The 20847-nt window shown below is 45.4% G+C and overlaps 1 protein-coding gene across 1 annotated transcript; it reads left to right on the top strand.

Moving 5' to 3' along the window:
• The first annotated feature begins 3114 nt into the window (after window positions 1–3114).
• Window positions 3115–8784, top strand: LOC117190755. The gene is made up of 2 exons (XM_033395817.1): window positions 3115–3353; window positions 8313–8784. Exons 1-2 carry the CDS (start codon window positions 3339–3341, stop codon window positions 8706–8708), a joined length of 411 nt encoding a protein of 136 aa, XP_033251708.1. The 5' UTR covers window positions 3115–3338; the 3' UTR covers window positions 8709–8784.
• Window positions 8785–20847: the final 12063 nt, after the last annotated feature.

Below are 20847 nucleotides of genomic sequence, written 5' to 3' on the forward strand. Positions count from 1 at the left end.
CAATATCGCTGTTGGTAGCGATCATTGTTCTCTCGACTCTCTGGTGGAGCGCTTTTGGGAATTGGAACAGGTCCCAGAGAAGTCGAAGGCTGTATATACAGCTGAACAATTGGCTTGCGAACAAAACTTTAAGCAGACTTTACGCAGGCTCGAATCGGGTCGTTTTGAAGTGGGGCTGCCATTTAAAATAAATCCCAACGTGTTGGGTTTCTCGTTCGAGACGGCAAAACGCCGCTTTCTATCCCCAGAACGCAGACTTGCACGAGATCAGTATTTGCATGATCTGTATATGGAGTTTATGAAAGAGTATCTCATCCTTGGCCACATGTCATTGCTTCCAGACACTCCTCCAGGACGCCATTACTACATTCCACATCAATGTGTCCTGAGACCTGATAGTAAAACCACCAAGCTACGCGTCGTTTTCGATGCATCGAGCAAAACATCGACTTCAATCTCATTAAATGAGACTTTGATGGTGGGTGCAACTATTCAGAGGGAGCTTTACGCAACTCTTGCCCGATTTCGATTAAATCATTTTGCGCTCACAGCTGACATCTCCAAAATGTATAGGCAAGTTCAGGTCGCCGAAGAAGACCGAAATTTCCAATTGATTCTGTGGAGGGATAAGGCAAATGTAGATGTTCAAACGTATCGCCTGAATACGGTTACTTATGGGACAGCCTCAGCTCCATTTCTGGCCATCCGCTGTCTCGTTGAATTGGCAGACGTTTATGCTGAGTCCCATCCTATTGCATCACAAGTCATAAAAAGTGACTTTTACGTCGATGATATGCTTACTGGAGCAAACAGTCTGGAAGATTTAGAACGTATTCGGCTGGAAGGTTGTGAGGTCTTAGAATACGGGGGTTTTAAGTTGGCCAAGTGGGCGTCAAATCATCCCCAGCTGCTGTCCGATAGTGGCCAGGAGAAATCGCTGCAGTTTGATCCTTCGTCGTCTGTTAAAACGCTCGGAATTAGATGGAATCCGCAAAATGATTTGTTCCATTATCATTTAGATGACTCATTTGATTCATTGACCCCTACAAAGCGAAACATTTTGTCAGTTGCGTCCCGATTGTTCGACCCATTAGGGTTATTATGTCCCTTAATAACGAGGGCAAAAATATTGCTGCAGCAATTGTGGCGGCAAAAGTTGGATTGGGACGAGTCGGTTCCCATGAGTTTGCACACGAGTTGGAACCACTTCAAGCAAAATTTGTTTGAATTAGACCAGATAACCATACCTCCCTACATTGGCCTTCCCACGCATAAAAGCGTTCAGATTCACGGATTCGCAGACGCATCAGGTGAAGCGTACGGATGCTGCATTTACATCCGTACCAGTGATGGTAAAAATGTCGTGTCTAAGCTTCTTACCGCAAAGTCTCGAGTAGCTCCTCTCAAAACGAAATCGATTCCAAGACTCGAATTATGAGCAGCACTCCTGTTATCCACTTTATGGGCTCAAGTAAAACCGCTCCTGGACAAGTTCATGATCGAAAGTGTGAACTTTTGGTCGGACTCCCAAGTCACCTTGTACTGGCTGGAAAGGGATCCAGCCACGCTCGCAACGTTTGTGGCCAATAGGGTTGCTGAAATCCAGGAATCGTCAAGCGGTGTGACTTGGCGGCACGTTCCTACTGAGCAAAACCCAGCCGATTTGGTGTCACGTGGCACAGACGTAGACGGTGTAACGTGCTCATTGTGGACTGAGGGTCCCCAATTTCTGCTCAGGAATTCTGAGGAGTGGCCATGTCTACATCAGGTTGAGTTGTCCCCAGAAATGGAACGGTCGGAAAACAAGAAGTGTTTGGCAACACATTCAGTGGAAAAGTGTCAGGCCAATGATTTCATCGAGTTGATTGAAAGATGCTCTTCCTTTGATAAATTGCTTCGAATTATGGCATATGTAAACCGGTTCCTACAAGGAAGCAAGCGTAGTCGAGAGGTCGTTCTGTCAGCCAAAGAACTTAAGGTCTCATTTCTAAGGCTGGTAGAAGTAGTCCAAAGACACGAGTTGGGACCAGAATTCCACAAGCTAGCGAGGTCGGAAATCCTGTCACCGCATCTTCAACGACTAAACCCGTTCATACATACGAGCGAACTCGACGGAGTAACGCTGCGACTGATTCGAGTGGGAGGAAGGTTGCTCAACGCAGAGATTCCGTATGACGCCAAATTTCCTCTGCTGCTGTCGCAAAAGTCGCAGTTCGTGACGCTTTATCTTCGCAATTTGCATCGGACTCACTACCATGCAGGCGCCAAAGTCATGGTTTCGTTGCTAAGGCAGCAGATATGGCTATTCAATGCTCGAGAAGCATGTACAAGGATCCTGAGAAATTGTGTGCACTGCTTCCGATACAAGCCAGTCCTACAGGGACAGATCATGGGAAACCTGCCAGCTGATAGAGTGCGAAGAGCTCGGCCCTTTTTGATTTGTGGGGTAGATTTCTGCGGCCCATTCTACGTGTCTCTCAAGATTCGCGGCAGGCCCCCTATTAAGACATATGTAGCCGTCTTCGTCTGCTTTGTATCAAAGGCTGTTCACCTGGAGCTTGTAGCAGATTTGTCCACTGATAGTTTTTTATCTGTTTTTAAAAGGTTCATCGGGAGAAGAGGCCTTCCGGAGAAGGTGTACAGCTCGTCCACGAGGACAACACACCGCCACAGAAGTGGACCACAGGACGAGTGGTGGCCGCAATCAAGGGAGAAGATGGGAGAGTGCGCGTCGCCGAGGTGCGAACACCCGCGGGCGTAATTAAACGCCCCATACACAAATTGGCAAAACAGCCAATAGACGGTTGAAGCACCGGAGGTCTTCAACGGGGCCGGAATGTTGCAGCAGACGATCGTAATTACCCTATCGTAGCGTGTGCGATGTTGTGAGCAGAGCTTTTGCTCTCACACGCCGCGCTCTTGTACTGCTCTCTGCGCATTCAAGATCGGCTCGACGGTGGAGTCGGGGAGTTTTGCTATCTCTGGCTGCGACCAGTCCAATAAATGCTTTGAAGTCGAGCACTTGTTTTTTTTTAGTCATACATTACCTGACAATTTAAGGTAAAAACCGAAACTAGAGCCCGCTGGACCGGAGTCATCACGTTTGTTTTTGGAAAAAGTCTTCCGAATTTACATTGGCGCCCGAGCAGGGACATCGGCATCCAGCATTTCGTGGAAATTCGCACGACAAACCAGTGACCTACAGTGCATCTTCGTTGTCTCGGCACAAGTCATTGGTTTTTTTTGTTCTGTTGCGAATAGAGCTCTAGCTGGCTGGTTTTGTGCGACAAATTGGATTCATCTTTACTCAACAAAAAAGGAAAGTGTTCGGCTAATCTATGCCGAATTCTCAGGTACTTAGTGCGAAAATAATTGAGTGCTAGAACCAAGCCACCATTTTGTGCGCTGTGTTTCTCTATTTGGCCACTGATCTCAATTTCATTGGCACCTCGTTGAATTGGAATACCAATTAAATAAAACACAAAGTAATAAAATAAACCAAAGTGAACAGCCAGCAACATAAAATATTTATTATATGCGGAATATTGGTGGATTGAAGAAAAGTGCAAATTGATGAGGGTTTACGGTACTTGCTAATCAGACGCTCCGGTCATTGCCGCTGTTTTCAATTCTCTTTTGCGAAGTACCGCTTATTGGTGCTGCCTTTACTTCGGTAACGCTATCGTTGCGCCAAATTGTGCATAATTTGGCTGCGTTTGGTTGTGTGCATTGGCAGCATAATTTGTGTTTGTTTCGCTGAGTTAACCCTTTGAAGCCGATACATAGTTTTTTGTGGAAATTTCGCGTTCTTTCATAGTTTTTTGCATACCCTACAGTATTTTGGTTAACCATTGTCTAAACCCAGTGCATTACTTTCCGACCCTCTTGAAGTAAGAGAAAGCGCCAGAATGAGTGAAAAGGAAAGGGAAATTGTTACCAGGGAAGGAGGTTCAAAAGAAGGAGGGGGTCCAAAAGTCCTGCAAAAGTTAGCAACAGCAATGCAAAGACACGATAGGGTGATCTAAGGCGTGTGAGAACGGCCTTTGAAGAAAAAACTATTTCGTTCGACTCTCTTCAAATTAAATGCAGACTCGAGCTGATCGAAAATTATTGTGAAAAGTTGATGGATATACAGGCAGACGTGGATTGTTTAAATCCCAACAACGATCTACGAGCATCGGTCGAGGATATGTGTGTTACCACAAAGGCTCTGTACATGTCTGCACTTAAAGAACCCGAAACTCAGCGAATACAGAGGAGGGATAGGAGTAGCCAGCGTCATTCATCACATCTGCCTAAAATGAATCTGCCCAAGTTTAGTGGAAAACATTCTGAATTTAAAAACTTTATAAGCCTTTTCGAGAGTTTGGTGCATAACGACCCAATATTATCAAATGTGGAAAAATTCAACCACTTACTGTCGTGTCTCGTTGACAATGCATGGGAGCAGTGAAGGCGTTTCAGATCTCTGCAGACAATTATGAGAAGGCTCTTGATAGTTTGAAGGAGGTTTACGACAAAAAATATTTGATCTTTTCTGATACTGTTTCGCAGTTGTTTGACATTCCCAGCACAACAAAAGCTTCTGCTTCATGCCTTAGGTCCCTCATTGACACGGTGTCAGCCATATATTCTTCTCTGCAGTCGTTAGGAAGTGAAAAAGACATAAATAGCGCGATGCTAATTCACATAGCGCTGTCTAAAGTAGATCCCACAACGAAGTCTCGGTTCGAAGAGCAACTGGATTACGATAAACTACCGTCTTGGTCCGAGTGCGCAGCCCAGCTGAATCGGCGCTATCAGCATCTAGCTGCCGAAGAGTCAACACGGAATAAGGGTAAAACTAAACAAGAGACAAGTAAAGGACCCACTAAATCGTCATTTTCATGTGCAAAGACGGATAGGCGAGCTGATTCGAAATGTAGCTATTGCCACGCGGGGAATCATACCATAAGCAATTGTCAATCGTTTAGTGCTCTTCCTGTTCTTCAACGGTTCGATATCACCAAGCAACTCCGACTGTGCATAAATTGTTTGAAGCCAGGTCATACAGTGACGAGGTGCAAGACAGCAAAATGTCGAGTGTGCTCTAAGCCCCATAACACTCTGCTTCATCGATACGGGGTTGAGCCACAGCAAAATGGGCCTAGTTCTGTGCCAGTAGAACATTCGTCATCGTCTGAGCCTCAGACAGCTTATTCTAGTCACGTTGCTAGTGCTGACCAGGTTATTCTTGCTACCGCTATTGTAAAGGTGCAAGATCGGTCCGGACAATTTCAGTATGCACGTGCACTTCTAGATTCCGGCTCCCAAATTAATTTTATATCCGAGGATCTAGCCCAGCGCTTACGATTGCGCCGTGATGAGTCGTGCCTTAATATCACAACTGTTGGAAAAAACTCGTCCGTCATAAAGCACAAGATTCATACTTCTGTCCAATCTCGTATCAACGATCACAACTTTGATTCCGATTTTTGGGTGTTAAGGTCGATTTCCACATACCAACCCGATCATGTTGTCAATTTCGCCCAATGGAAGATACCAGCAAACCTGCAGATGGCAGACCCGCAGTTTTACAACCTTTACAAGGTTGACTTATTGATAGGGGCAGAAACCGTTTTTGAGTTAATGTGTGTAGGCCAATTAAAGGCAAGTTCCAAACATCCAACAATCCAGAAAACATTGTTGGGATGGATTGTATCAGGAAAATATAAGGCATCAGCACAGGATGCTGTATGCAATATCGCTGTTGGTAGCGATCATTGTTCTCTCGACTCTCTGGTGGAGCGCTTTTGGGAATTGGAACAGGTCCCAGAGAAGTCGAAGGCTGTATATACAGCTGAACAATTGGCTTGCGAACAAAACTTTAAGCAGACTTTACGCAGGCTCGAATCGGGTCGTTTTGAAGTGGGGCTGCCATTTAAAATAAATCCCAAACGCCGCTTTCTATCCCCAGAACGCAGACTTGCACGAGATCAGTATTTGCATGATCTGTATATGGAGTTTATGAAAGAGTATCTCATCCTTGGCCACATGTCATTGCTTCCAGACACTCCTCCAGGACGCCATTACTACATTCCACATCAATGTGTCCTAAGACCTGATAGTAAAACCACCAAGCTACGCGTCGTTTTCGATGCATCGAGCAAAACATCGACTTCAATCTCATTAAATGAGACTTTGATGGTGGGTGCAACTATTCAGAGGGAGCTTTACGCAACTCTTGCCCGATTTCGATTAAATCATTTTGCGCTCACAGCTGACATCTCCAAAATGTATAGGCAAGTTCAGGTCGCCGAAGAAGACCGAAATTTCCAATTGATTCTGTGGAGGGATAAGGCAAATGTAGATGTTCAAACGTATCGCCTGAATACGGTTACTTATGGGACAGCCTCAGCTCCATTTCTGGCCATCCGCTGTCTCGTTGAATTGGCAGACGTTTATGCTGAGTCCCATCCTATTGCATCACAAGTCATAAAAAGTGACTTTTACGTCGATGATATGCTTACTGGAGCAAACAGTCTGGAAGATTTAGAACGTATTCGGCTGGAAGTGTGTGAGGTCTTAGAATACGGGGGTTTTAAGTTGGCCAAGTGGGCGTCAAATCATCCCCAGCTGCTGTCCGATAGTGGCCAGGAGAAATCGCTGCAGTTTGATCCTTCGTCGTCTGTTAAAACGCTCGGAATTAGATGGAATCCGCAAAATGATTTGTTCCATTATCATTTAGATGACTCATTTGATTCATTGACCCCTACAAAGCGAAACATTTTGTCAGTTTCGTCCCGATTGTTCGACCCATTAGGGTTATTATGTCCCTTAATAACGAGGGCAAAAATATTGCTGCAGCAATTGTGGCGGCAAAAGTTGGATTGGGACGAGTCGGTTCCCATGAGTTTGCACACGAGTTGGAACCACTTCAAGCAAAATTTGTTTGAATTAGACCAGATAACCATACCTCCCTACATTGGCCTTCCCACGCATAAAAGCGTTCAGATTCACGGATTCGCAGACGCATCAGGTGAAGCGTACGGATGCTGCATTTACATCTGTACCAGTGATGGTAAAAATGTCGTGTCTAAGCTTCTTACCGCAAAGTCTCGAGTAGCTCCTCTCAAAACGAAATCGATTCCAAGACTCGAATTATGAGCAGCACTCCTGTTATCCACTTTATGGGCTCAAGTAAAACCGCTCCTGGACAAGTTCATGATCGAAAGTGTGAACTTTTGGTCGGACTCCCAAGTCACCTTGTACTGGCTGGAAAGGGATCCAGCCACGCTCGCAACGTTTGTGGCCAATAGGGTTGCTGAAATCCAGGAATCGTCAAGCGGTGTGACTTGGCGGCACGTTCCTACTGAGCAAAACCCAGCCGATTTGGTGTCACGTGGCACAGACGTAGACGGTGTAACGTGCTCATTGTGGACTGAGGGTCCCCAATTTCTGCTCAGGAATTCTGAGGAGTGGCCATGTCTACATCAGGTTGAGTTGTCCCCAGAAATGGAACGGTCGGAAAACAAGAAGTGTTTGGCAACACATTCAGTGGAAAAGTGTCAGGCCAATGATTTCATCGAGTTGATTGAAAGATGCTCTTCCTTTGATAAATTGCTTCGAATTATGGCATATGTAAACCGGTTCCTACAAGGAAGCAAGCGTAGTCGAGAGGTCGTTCTGTCAGCCAAAGAACTTAAGGTCTCATTTCTAAGGCTGGTAGAAGTAGTCCAAAGACACGAGTTGGGACCAGAATTCCACAAGCTAGCGAGGTCGGAAATCCTGTCACCGCATCTTCAACGACTAAACCCGTTCATACATACGAGCGAACTCGACGGAGTAACGCTGCGACTGATTCGAGTGGGAGGAAGGTTGCTCAACGCAGAGATTCCGTATGACGCCAAATTTCCTCTGCTGCTGTCGCAAAAGTCGCAGTTCGTGACGCTTTATCTTCGCAATTTGCATCGGACTCACTACCATGCAGGCGCCAAAGTCATGGTTTCGTTGCTAAGGCAGCAGATATGGCTATTCAATGCTCGAGAAGCATGTACAAGGATCCTGAGAAATTGTGTGCACTGCTTCCGATACAAGCCAGTCCTACAGGGACAGATCATGGGAAACCTGCCAGCTGATAGAGTGCGAAGAGCTCGGCCCTTTTTGATTTGTGGGGTAGATTTCTGCGGCCCATTCTACGTGTCTCTCAAGATTCGCGGCAGGCCCCCTATTAAGACATATGTAGCCGTCTTCGTCTGCTTTGTATCAAAGGCTGTTCACCTGGAGCTTGTAGCAGATTTGTCCACTGATAGTTTTTTATCTGTTTTTAAAAGGTTCATCGGGAGAAGAGGCCTTCCGGAGAAGGTGTACAGCGACAACGCCACCAACTTCGTGGGCGCGAACAAGGTGCTGAACGAGCTGCATCAAGCGTACCAGAGGGACCAGGACCGGCTCAAGGCGTACGCAGCGCGCCAAGGCGTCGAGTGGTGTTTCATACCACCGAGAGCACCACACTTCGGCGGATTGTGGGAGGCAGCCGTCAAATCAGCCAAGCAGAGGTTGGTACGCGGAGTGGGCAACGCCAAGCTCACCGCGGACGAGCTGTGCTCTACCTGTTAGAGGTAGAGGCTCTTCTCAACTCCCGGCCAATCGCGTCCCCAGGCAACGATCCCAGCGATGTAGAAGCGCTAACGCCAGGGCACCTGCTGATCGGGCATCCGCTTCTTTAGCTGCCGCCCGAATCAGATCACGACGACAGATGCAGCAGGGGAAGCTTCGCGTACTTGAAGCGGTGGCGAATACTGTCAGCGCTCAAGCAGCAGTTTTGGCAGGGGTGGTCCAAGGACTACCTGGTCAGCCTGCAGAAGCGTCACCAGTGGGCTACCAAAAGGCCAGACTTGGACATTGGCTGTCTAGTGCTCGTCCACGAGGACAACACACCGCCACAGAAGTGGACCACAGGACGAGTGGTGGCCGCAATCAAGGGAGAAGATGGGAGAGTGCGCGTCGCCGAGGTGCGAACACCCGCGGGCGTAATTAAACGCCCCATACACAAATTGGCAAAACAGCCAATAGACGGTTGAAGCACCGGAGGTCTTCAACGGGGCCGGAATGTTGCAGCAGACGATCGTAATTACCCTATCGTAGCGTGTGCGATGTTGTGAGCAGAGCTTTTGCTCTCACACGCCGCGCTCTTGTACTGCTCTCTGCGCATTCAAGATCGGCTCGACGGTGGAGTCGGGGAGTTTTGCTATCTCTGGCTGCGACCAGTCCAATAAATGCTTTGAAGTCGAGCACTTGTTTTTTTTTAGTCATACATTACCTGACAATTTAAGGTAAAAACCGAAACTAGAGCCCGCTGGACCGAAGTCATCATCACGTTTGTTTTTGGAAAAAGTCTTCCGAATTGACAACCTGCTCTAGCATGTTTGGTAACACTAGGAGCGGTATCTGTACCTCGCGTTTGTCCAGTTTAACGAACGCCAACAGAATTTGCGTTATTTCGCGTACCGACCCGTCTGCCAGGCGGATCTGGACGCACGCTTCCCTGAGGCCGGCATCGTTGCCAAGCTGCCGGGCGAGGTTGGCGCTGACGAAACTCCGGGATGCCCCGGTATCAATAGTGGCCTCTGTGGCCCGTCCTCCTATCGTCACCCTCAACACTAACCGGCCGTCCTGCATTTGTAGTGGGTGGCTTAGTTCTGGGTTTGGGGTGGCGTCGTTCCCGGCTGTTCCCGTGCCAGTCGGGGACGCTGATCGTTTCCCGACGAGTCTCGGCGGCAGCAATCGATGATGGTCCTTACGCCACGCTTACCGCATTCCCAACAGAACAGGATAGAGGGGTTGGTGCAGTTGTGGGAGGCGTGGCCGGCTTCGCCGCAGCGGCGACAGGCCATCAGTGGGTTGTCGATGGGGGTGGTGACCATGCGGTGAGCGACTTCCTGTGCTGGAGTGTCGGGTCGGTTTGACGATGGTCTTCTTGCCGGTCCTGCCGTGTCCCATTGGAGCTTCCGAAAGGAGGTCCGGTTTGCTTCGACCTCGTTTTGCGTCTGGTGCGTCGTCGGTCTAGTCTATCTTGGGCTGGGCCGAGGGGCAGTGGGAGCAGTGGTGTTATTCCGCTCTTGGATGGATTCGAACTCCGTAGCCAACATCGTTAGCTGGGCCAAGCTTCGCAGTTCGTGTCTTCGCACGTATAGTTGATATGCCGGCAGAGTATTATCATTAATCCTGTTGAGCTCTTGGGCATCATCGTACCCGGCGTGGTGCATGAGCAACTTGAGCTCGATTATGAAGTCCTTGAATAATTCGCCCGTCGCTTGCTTGCGGGCTCGGATCCGATCCTCTAACTGTTCGAAATACCGCGGCGGGAGGAAAAAGGCCAAAAGGCGCCACGAGGCGCCTTGCAACCTGCTGGTGCGGAACCAGCGGCTGGCTCGGTCGATAAGGATTTAGGCCAAAGCTCGAGGCAAGTGGTAGGTGTCTGTCCCGTACGAAAGCGCGCGCTCTTCCAACAGCTCGATAAAGGACAACGGATCATCCTGTCCGTCGAATTGGATTCCCCAACTCCTAATCTGTTCCGCCATCTGGGCAGCTCGACTGTATCGATGGGCTTCCATTGCGTCGTTACCTCCCCGGGTTCTATCGCTTTCAGGGAGAAGCCTCCTCATGGCTGAGGGGCGGACCTCCGGGGACGGGGGTCTTGGAGGGTCGGCTGCGGTCACCACGACGGGCGGGCCGGTTTGTCTGCCTTCGGGGGCTCCAGGGATCTGCAGATCGCTTTTGTGGTCTGCCTTCCGTCTCTCCGCCTGCCCGGAGGTAGAGGGTTGCGGCGACTTTGCGCGTCCCGGTGGTTTGGCGTATTGCCGTTCGAGTTCCGCCAGTCGTATCCAGGCCTCTTGTTTGAGGGGTCCTCCGACTAGCGTGGCGAACCTTTTCCGTAGGTCCTCAACTGTCTCGCCCTTCGCGGTCGAACCCGAATTCTTCCGCGAAGGCTTCCAGCTCTTCCCGGCGGAGCTTGTGGATCCAGCCGGTGCTGACCCCCGGATTAACGGTAAATTGGTCCCCGTAGTACTCACCTGATTGTTCCTCCGTATAGGGCTCCATTCTTCTCTTGGTCGTTGCGTCGCTGTTCCTACGGACTGGTTGAGCGTCCGGGATCTTGAGGTACTGTGTTCCCTTTTCTTTTCACCGGCACTTAGTACGCGTACGTAGACTCGTTCGCGACCCTCACCGTTAGAATTGTGGAAATTTGAGCACGGTTACGCGCCGCGGTAGTGGGGTGGGTTTTTTTCTGCGGTCGAGCGATCGGCCGCGTATGCAAGTAAACGTACCCAATTCTATTGAGCTCTTATACGAGTTGTAAACAATCTTTGGCTTTCCAAAACGAAAACAATTTCAATCTTGGGCCTCCGCCTAATTGATTTCTAAGATGTACAATCTCAATGGCTCCCGCCACAATCCCAATCTTTGACACTCGCCTAAATGGAAAACCAATGTTTGCCCACACCCGGCTTCTCATAAACAATCTCACACCCGGCTTTCTGCAGATCCTGCACTTTAGGCATTTTACAGTTCTCTCTTTGGATGACGAAATCCAATACTCGGGATGGCGAAATCAATTGAAATGTTTATAGAAAAACTATTCCCGAAAGGGATCGACGATGCAAAGATCAAAAAGTTCAGGTCAGTCTTGATCCAGAAGCGACACCGAAAAGTCGAGCTAAAAACTAAGATCGCGCAAACCCTTTGTCCGGAATCCTTTGTGACCCTCAACTTAAATCTATATCTGTAAACTTAGAAGTTAAATAAAAACTTTTTAAAAACGCAATCCGCTACCGCAGTTATTTAATTGGCGCCCAACGTGGGGCGACGTTGTATAAAAAGCACCGAAGCGTCGTGCCGAAACCCGAAGGACAATTAATTAATGGAATAAATCCTTCATAATAAAAACGCGGAGTGACTGTGAGATATTAGATAAGAACGAGGGGGAACGTTGTGAGTTGCTGCGGACACCGCAACTCTACAGTTATACCCGATACTAAGTCAGTATGGCTCTCCTCCGGCAGACGCCGCTAGTATCTGATCCAGATTCAGCAATCTGATATATATGATCATTATCTATGATTCTGCGTTTTTAGTTTTCTCGTATCCTCAATATTGTGGATGCAACAGATTTTCGTCCTTTGTGGGGGCGGAAGGGGGTGGGGCGAAATTTTGAGATATACGTTTTATAGTGAGATCTAACAGGAGTGCGGATACTTTGGTTACTCTAGCCTTAATAGTCTCTGAGATTTCTGAATATCCCCAGATTTTCATCCTTTGCGGGGGCGGAAGGGGGTGTGGCGAAATTTTGAAACAAACTCGTCTCGGTCCGATATATTAGGAGTGTGGATACCAAATTTGGTTGCTCTAGCTTTTACAGTCTCTGAGATATAGGCGCTAATGTTTTACTCTAAGCAAAGCCGGCTATGCTACGTGTGTGTTAGTTTGTTGTTTTCTTGATTCTGGCTATAATAATAATAAGATCTGGTTCAGATTTTGAACTCTAGAAGATATAGTCATCTTCTACGATTCTGCGTTTTTAGTTTTCTCGTATCGTCGAAATTGTGGATGCCACAGATTTTCGCCCTATGTGGGGGCGGAAGTGGGCGGGGCAAAGTTTTGAAATATTCTTGTAGCAGTGACATATCACAGAAGTCTGGATCCAAAACATCGTTGCTCTCGCTCTTATAGTCTTTGAGCACTAGGCGCTGAAGGGGTCGGACAGACGGACGGACGGACAGACGGACAGACGGACGGACGGACAGACGGACAGACAGACATGGCCCAATCGACTCGGCTTTTGATGCTGATCAAGAATATATATACTTTATGGGGTCGGAAACGATTCCTTCTGAACGTTACACACATCCACTTTTACCACAAATCTAATATACCCCAATACTCATTTTGAGTATCGGGTATAAAAAGTGAGATAAAAAGGAAACAAACCGGAGCTTAGGGTGTGCAAAAATAAATACAAGAAAAGCTAATCAAGACAATTCAAAAATACAAAAAAAACCAAAAAAACCAAAATCTTTAAACAAAACCAATCAAAACAAAACACAAAGAAAGTGAAACTATCAGCTAAACCAAAGAAGGAAGACCCCCAGAAGATTCAGTTAAACAACAAAGAAATTTACGAAGGAAGACCCGTTCGAGATCTGTCAGCCAAACCAAGAAGGAAGGCCCTAAGAAGGACGACCCCTACCGGATAGTTCGTGAGCGAAAGTTGTAGTACTAAATATATAAGTTCAATTAGGTTTAAGTCCAGCGGTGGTCAAGAATATAAAAACAAACATATAAGAAAAATTTAAGGTGGATCAACTAACTTTAGAGTTTGGAAAACTAAAAATGATTAACTCACAAACAAGGACCGATCTCACTGCAGATCTGGTCAAACAATTGATAGCACTTCAAATTTCACAAGTACAGGAGCAAATAGTAAATTTGAAACAACAAATAGAAACTAAATCCGATCAGGTATTAGGTTATCAGGCAGAAACAATAGACGAGACAATAAAAGATGACACCACATTAAAGGTAATAGAATCCCTACCAATTTTCAATTGTGGATTGAACCAATACGTAGGATGGAGGGAAGCTGCAGAAACTGCAGTGAAATTATATAAGAAAGGAAGTAAGCAATATTATATTGCCTTAACAATTTTAAGAAACAAAATAACAGGACCAGCACATGACGCACTGACCAACCACGGGACAGTTTTAAATTTTGATGCCATACTTTCACGATTTGACTTTGTTTACAGTGACAAGAGACCAATTTACATAATTGAACAGGAGTTAAGCGTTCTCCGACAAGGGAACCTTTCAATAATAGATTTCTATAACGAGGTTAATAAGATAAGGACCTTGTTAATAAATAAGACAATAATGACTCACGGAAAGGACAGTGAAATCACAAAAGAATCAAATAAACGAGGGGGAACGTTGTGAGTTGCTGCGGACACCGCAACTCTACAGTTATACCCGATACTAAGTCAGTATGGCTCTCCTCCGGCAGTCGCCGCTCATATTAAACGACACGACAAAGAGTGCGTGCGAGAGAGACAGAAAATCAGTCTGAGCGTGACGTCGGGCGCTGCGTAGCCACTGCAAATTGATTTGTTCCTTTTGGCTATAAAAATTATCTGATCTAAACCAGATTCAGCAATCTGATAGATATGGTCGTTATCTATGATTCTGCGTTTTTATACCCGATACTCAAAATGAGTATTGGGGTATATTAGATTTGTGGTAAAAGTGGATGTGTTTAACGTCCAGAAGGAATCGTTTCCGACCCCATAAAGTATATATATTCTTGATCAGCATCAATAGCCGAGTCGATTGAGCCCTGTCTGTCTGTCCGTCTGTCTGTCCGTCCGTCCGTCCGTCTGTCCGTCTGTCCGTCCCCTTCAGCGCCTAGTGCTCAAAGACTATAAGAGCTAGAGCAACGATGTTTTGGATCCAGACTTCTGTGATATGTCACTGCTACAAAAATATTTCAAAACTTCGCCCCGCCCACTTCCGCCCCCACAAAGGACGAAAATCTGTGGCATCCACAATTTTAAAGATATGAGAAAACCAAACACGTAGAATTGTAGAGAATGTCCATATCTTTAAGACTGCGGAATCTGAATTGGATCGTATTATTATTATAGCCAGCATCAAGAAAACAATTTCATTTTTTCTCGCCCTGTCTCTCTCTAACACACACGTAGCATAGGCGGCTTTGCTTAGAGTAAAACATTAGCGCCTAAATCTCAGAGACTACAAAAGCTAAAGAAACCAAATTTGGTATCCACACTCCTAATATATCGGACCGAGACGAGTTTGTTTCAAAATTTCGCCACACCCCCTTCCGCCCCCGCAAAGGATGAAAATCTGGGGATATTTAAAAATCTCAGAGACTATTAAAGCTAGAGTAACCAAGTTTGGTATCCGCACTCCTGTTAGATTTTACTATAAAACGTGTATCTTAAAATTTCGCCCCACCCCGTTCCGCCCACACAAAGAACGAAAATCTGTTGCATCCAATATATTGCACATTCGAGAAAACTAAAAACGCAGAATCATAGATAATGACCATATCTATCAGATTGCTGAATCTGGATCAGATCAGATCATTTTTATAGCCAATAAGAACAAATCAATTTGCAGTGGCTACGCAGCGCCCGACGTCACGCTCAGACTGATTTTCTGTCTCTCTCGCACGCACTCTTTGTCGTGTCGTTTAATATTAGCGGCGTCTGCCGGAGGAGAGCCATACTAACTTAGTATCGGGTATAACCGTAGAGTTGCGGTGAGATATACGTTTTATAGTAAGATCTAACAGGAGTGCGGATACTAAATTTGGTTACTCTAGCCTTAACAGTCTCTGAGATTTTTGAATATCCCCAGATTTTCGTGCTTTGCGGGGGCGGAAGGGGGTGTGGCGAAATTTTGAAACAAACTCGTCTCGGTCCGATATATTAGAAGTGTGGATACAAAATTTGGTTGCTCTAGCTTTTGTAATCTCTGAGATCTAGGCGCTAATGTTTTACTCTAAGCAAAGCCGCCTATGCTACGTGTGTGTTAGAGAGAGACAGGGCGAGAAAAAATGAAATTGTTTTCTTGATGCTGGCTATAATAATAATACGATCCAATTCAGATTCCGCAGTCTGAAAGATATGGTCATTCTCTACAACTACAACTTGGTTTTCTCATATCTTTAAAATTGTGGATGCCACAGATTTTCGTCTTTTGTGGGGGCGGAAGTGGGCGGGGCAAAGTTTTGAAATATTTTTGTAGCAGTAACATATCACAGAAGTCTGGATCCAAAACAACGTTGCTCTAGCTCTTATAGTCTTTGAGCACTAGGCTCTGAAGGGGACGGACAGACGGACAGACGGACGGACGGACAGACGGACAGACGGACAGACAGACATGGCTCAATCGACTCGGCTATTGATGCTGATCAAGAATATATATACTTTATGGGGTCGGAAACGATTCCTTCTGGACGTTACACACATCCACTTTTACCACAAATCTAATATACCCCAATACTCATTTTGAGAATCGGGTATAAAAATGAAAAGTGATTCAGTAAAGGTAGAAGGAAGTTTATATAGCTTGGGATCAAAAAATCCTGAGCACGCCGACGAAGAATTATCCGTCAATATTTTGGGATTCAAATATCCTGAACCCGCCGTCGTTGAATTATCCGACACTAAAAGTTTGAATAGTTTGGGATTAAAGAATCCTGAACACGCCGTCGTTGAATTATCCGACAATGAACAATTTAAAAGTTTGGGATGCAAAAAGCCTGAACGCGCCGTCGTAGAAATATCTGACATACAAAGTTATGCTAATTCTGAATTGAAAAAAATGAAATTGTATAACACACTAACCTACAAAGAGGACAATTTAGAAAATCTCAGAGAGAAAATGGTATCTATCATCGAAGAAGACCATGCCAATATAGATTTACAGTTACCGTTCAGAACGGATATAAAAGGAGAGATTAACACTGAACATGATAGACCGGTATATGGCAAACAGTATCCATACGCTTATTCGGTTAACGATTTCGTTAATAACGAAATAAGTAAAATGTTAGATGAAGGTATAATCAGAGCTAGTAAAAGCCCATATAATTCACCGGTAATAGTAGTACCAAAGAAGGGAGTAAATGAGGACAAAACACCGATGGCCCGATTGTACGCATGATCGCCAAGGGACATCACGCGTTGCGGTTGGTCGAAGAACCGGAATTCAAAAGATTTATTTACGATTTGACGCACGCCCCGAAGTATAAGCTTCCGCGAAGTATAAGCTTCCGCGAAGTATAAGCTTCCGCGAAGTATAAGCTTCCGACGAGGAAAACATTAACCGGCTCCTTGATTCCCAAAATTCGTGACGTGTACACTGGGATGGATGATAATAAACGAGGGGGAACGTTGTGAGTTGCTGCGGAGACCACAACTCTACAGTTATACCCGATACTAAGTCAGTATTGCTCTCCTCCGGCAGACGCCGCTAATATTAAACGACACGACAAAGAGTGCGTGTGAGAGAGACAGAAAATCAGTCTGAGCGTGACGTCGGGGGCTGCGTAGCCAGTGAAAATTGATTTGTTCCTTTTGGCTATAAAAATGATCTGATCTGATCCAGATTCAGCAATCTGATATATATGATCATTATCTATGATTCTGCGTTTTTAGTTTTCTCCTATCCTCACTATTGTGGATGCAACAGATTTTCGTTCTTTGTGGGGGCGGAAGGGGGTGAGGCGAAATTTTGAGATATACGTTTTATAGTGAGATCTAACAGGAGTGCGGATACCAAATTTGGTTACTCTAGCCTTATTAGTCTCTGAGATTTGTGAATATCCCCAGATTTTCATCCTTTGCGGGGCGGAAGGGGGTGTGAAACAAACTCGTCTCGGTCCGATATATTAGGAGTATGGATACCAAATTTGGTTGCTCTAGCTTTTATAGTCTCTGAGATCTAGGCGCTAATGTTTAACTTTAAGCAAATCCGGCTATGCTACGTGTGTGTTAGAGAGAGACAGGGCGAGAAAAAATGAAATTGTTTTCTTGATTCTGGCTATAATAATTATACGATCTGGTTCAGATTTTACACTCTAGAACATATAGTCATCCTCTACGATTCTGCGTTTTTGGTTTTATCGTATCTTTAAAAATGTGGATACCACAGATTTTCGTCCTTTGTGGGGGCGGAAGTGGGCGGTGCAAAGTTTTGAAATATTTTTGTAGCAGTAACATATCACAGAAGTCTGGATCCAATACAACGTTGCTCTAGCTCTTATAGTCTTTGAGCACTAGGCGCTGAAGGGGACGGACAGACGGACGGACGGACAGACGGACAGACAGACATGGCTCAATCGACTCGGCTATTGATGCTGATCAAGAATATATATACTTTATGGGGTCGGAAACGATTCCTTCTGGACGTTACACACATCCACTTTTACCACAAATCTAATATACCCCAATACTCATTTTGAGTATCGGGTATAAAAATGAAAAGTGATTCAGTAAAGGTAGAAGGAAGTTTATATAGCTTGGGATCAAAAAATCCTGAGCACGCCGACGAAGAATTATCCGTCAATATTTTGGGATTCAAATATCCTGAACCCGCCGTCGTTGAATTATCCGACACTAAAAGTTTGAATAGTTTGGGATTAAAGAATCCTGAACACGCCGTCGTTGAATTATCCGACAATGAACAATTTAAAAGTTTGGGATGCAAAAATCCTGAACGCGCCGTCGTAGAAATATCTGACATACAAAGTTATGCTAATTCTGAATTAAAAAAAATGAAATTGTATAACACACTAACCTACAAAGAGGACAATTTAGAAAATCTCAGAGAGAAAATGGTATCTATCATCGAAGAAGACCATGCCAATATAGATTTACAGTTACCGTTCAGAACGGATATAAAAGGAGAGATTAACACTGAACATGATAGACCGGTATATGGCAAACAGTATCCATACGCTTATTCGGTTAACGATTTCGTTAATAACGAAATAAGTAAAATGTTAGATGAAGGTATAATCAGAGCTAGTAAAAGCCCATATAATTCACCGGTAATAGTAGTACCAAAGAAGGGAGTAAATGAGGACAAAACACCGATGGCCCGATTGTACGCATGATCGCCAAGGGACATCACGCGTTGCGGTTGGTCGAAGAACCGGAATTCAAAAGATTTATTTACGATTTGACGCACGCCCCGAAGTATAAGCTTCCGCGAAGTATAAGCTTCCGACGAGGAAAACATTAACCGGCTCCTTGATTCCCAAAATTCGTGACGTGTACACTGGGATGATAATAAACGAGGGGGAACGTTGTGAGTTGCTGCGGAGACCGCAACTCTACAGTTATACCCGATACTAAGTCAGTATGGCTCTCCTCCGGCAGACGCCGCTAATATTAAACGACACGACAAAGAGTGCGTGTGAGAGAGACAGAAAATCAGTCTGAGCGTGACGTCGGGGGCTGCGTAGCCAGTGAAAATTGATTTGTTCCTTTTGGCTATAAAAATGATCTGATCTGATCCAGATTCAGCAATCTGATATATATGATCATTATCTATGATTCTGCGTTTTTAGTTTTCTCCTATCCTCACTATTGTGGATGCAACAGATTTTCGTTCTTTGTGGGGGCGGAAGGGGGTGGGGCGAAATTTTGAGATATACGTTTTATAGTGAGATCTAACAGGAGTGCGGATACCAAATTTGGTTACTCTAGCCTTATTAGTCTCTGAGATTTGTGAATATCCCCAGATTTTCATCCTTTGCGGGGGCGGAAGGGGGTGTGAAACAAACTCGTCTCGGTCCGATATATTAGGAGTGTGGATACCAAATTTGGTTGCTCTAGCTTTTATAGTCTCTGAGATCTAGGCGCTAATGTTTAACTTTAAGCAATGCCGGCTATGCTACGTGTGTGTTAGAGAGAGACAGGGCGAGAAAAAATGAAATTGTTTTCTTGATTCTGGCTATAATAATTATACGATCTGGTTCAGATTTTGCACTCTAGAAGAGTTATCTTCTACGATTCTGCGTTTTTAGTTTTCTCGTATCGTCGAAATTGTGAATGCCACAGATTTTCGCCCTTTGTGGGGGCGGAAGTGGGCGGGGCGAAGTTTTGAAATATTTTTGTAGCATTGACATATCACAGAAGTCTGGATCCAAAACATCGTTGCTCTAGCTCTTATAGTCTTTGAGCACTAGGCGCTGAAGGGGACGGACAGACGGACAGACGGACGGACGGACAGACGGACAGACAGACATGGCTCAATCGACTCGGCTATTGATGCTAATCAAGAATATATATACTTTATGGGGTCGGAAACGATTCCTTTTGGACGTTACACATATCCACTTTTACCACAAATCTAATATACCCCAATACTCATTTTGAGTATCGGGTATAACGAGGGGGAACGTTGTGAGTTGCTGCGGACACCGCAACTCTACGGTTATACCCGATACTAAGTCAGTATGGCTCTCCTCCGGCAGACGCCGCTAATATAAAACGACACGACAAAGAGTGCGTGCGAGAGAGACAGAAAATCACTCTGAGCGTGACGTCGGGGGCTGCGTAGCCAGTGCAAATTGATTTGTTCCTTTTGGCTATAAAAATGTTCTGATCTGATCCAGATTCAGCAATCTGATAGATATGGTCATTATCTATGATTCTGCGTTTTTAGTTTTCTCAAATGTGCAATATTGTGGATGCAACAGATTTTCGTTCTTTGTGTGGGCGGAAGGGGGTGGGGCGAAATTTTGAGATACACGTTTTATAGTAAGATCTAACAGGAGTGCGGATACTAAATTTGGTTACTCTAGCCTTAATTGTCTCTGAGATTTTTGAATATCCCCAGATTTTCGTCCTTTGCGGGGGCGGAAGGGGGTGTGGCGAAATTTTGAAACAAACTCGTCTCGGTCCGATATTGTAGAGGTGTGGATACCAAATTTGGTTGCTCTAGCTTTTGTAGTCTCTGAGATCTAGGCGCTAATGTTTTACTCTAAGCAAAGCCGCCTATGCTACGTGTGTGTTAGAGAGAGACAGGGCGAGAAAAAATGAAATTGTTTTCTTGATGCTGGCTATAATAATAATACGATCCAATTCAGATTCCGCAGTCTGAAAGATATGGTCATTCTCTACAACTACAACTTGGTTTTCTCATATCTTTAAAATTGTGGATGCCACAGATTTTCGTCTTTTGTGGGGGCGGAAGTGGGCGGGGCAAAGTTTTGAAATATTTTTGTAGCAGTAACATATCACAGAAGTCTGGATCCAAAACAACGTTGCTCTA

This window comes from Drosophila miranda, assembly GCF_003369915.1.
Source record: "Drosophila miranda strain MSH22 chromosome Y unlocalized genomic scaffold, D.miranda_PacBio2.1 Contig_Y1_pilon, whole genome shotgun sequence".
Classification (NCBI taxonomy): domain Eukaryota; kingdom Metazoa; phylum Arthropoda; class Insecta; order Diptera; family Drosophilidae; genus Drosophila; species Drosophila miranda.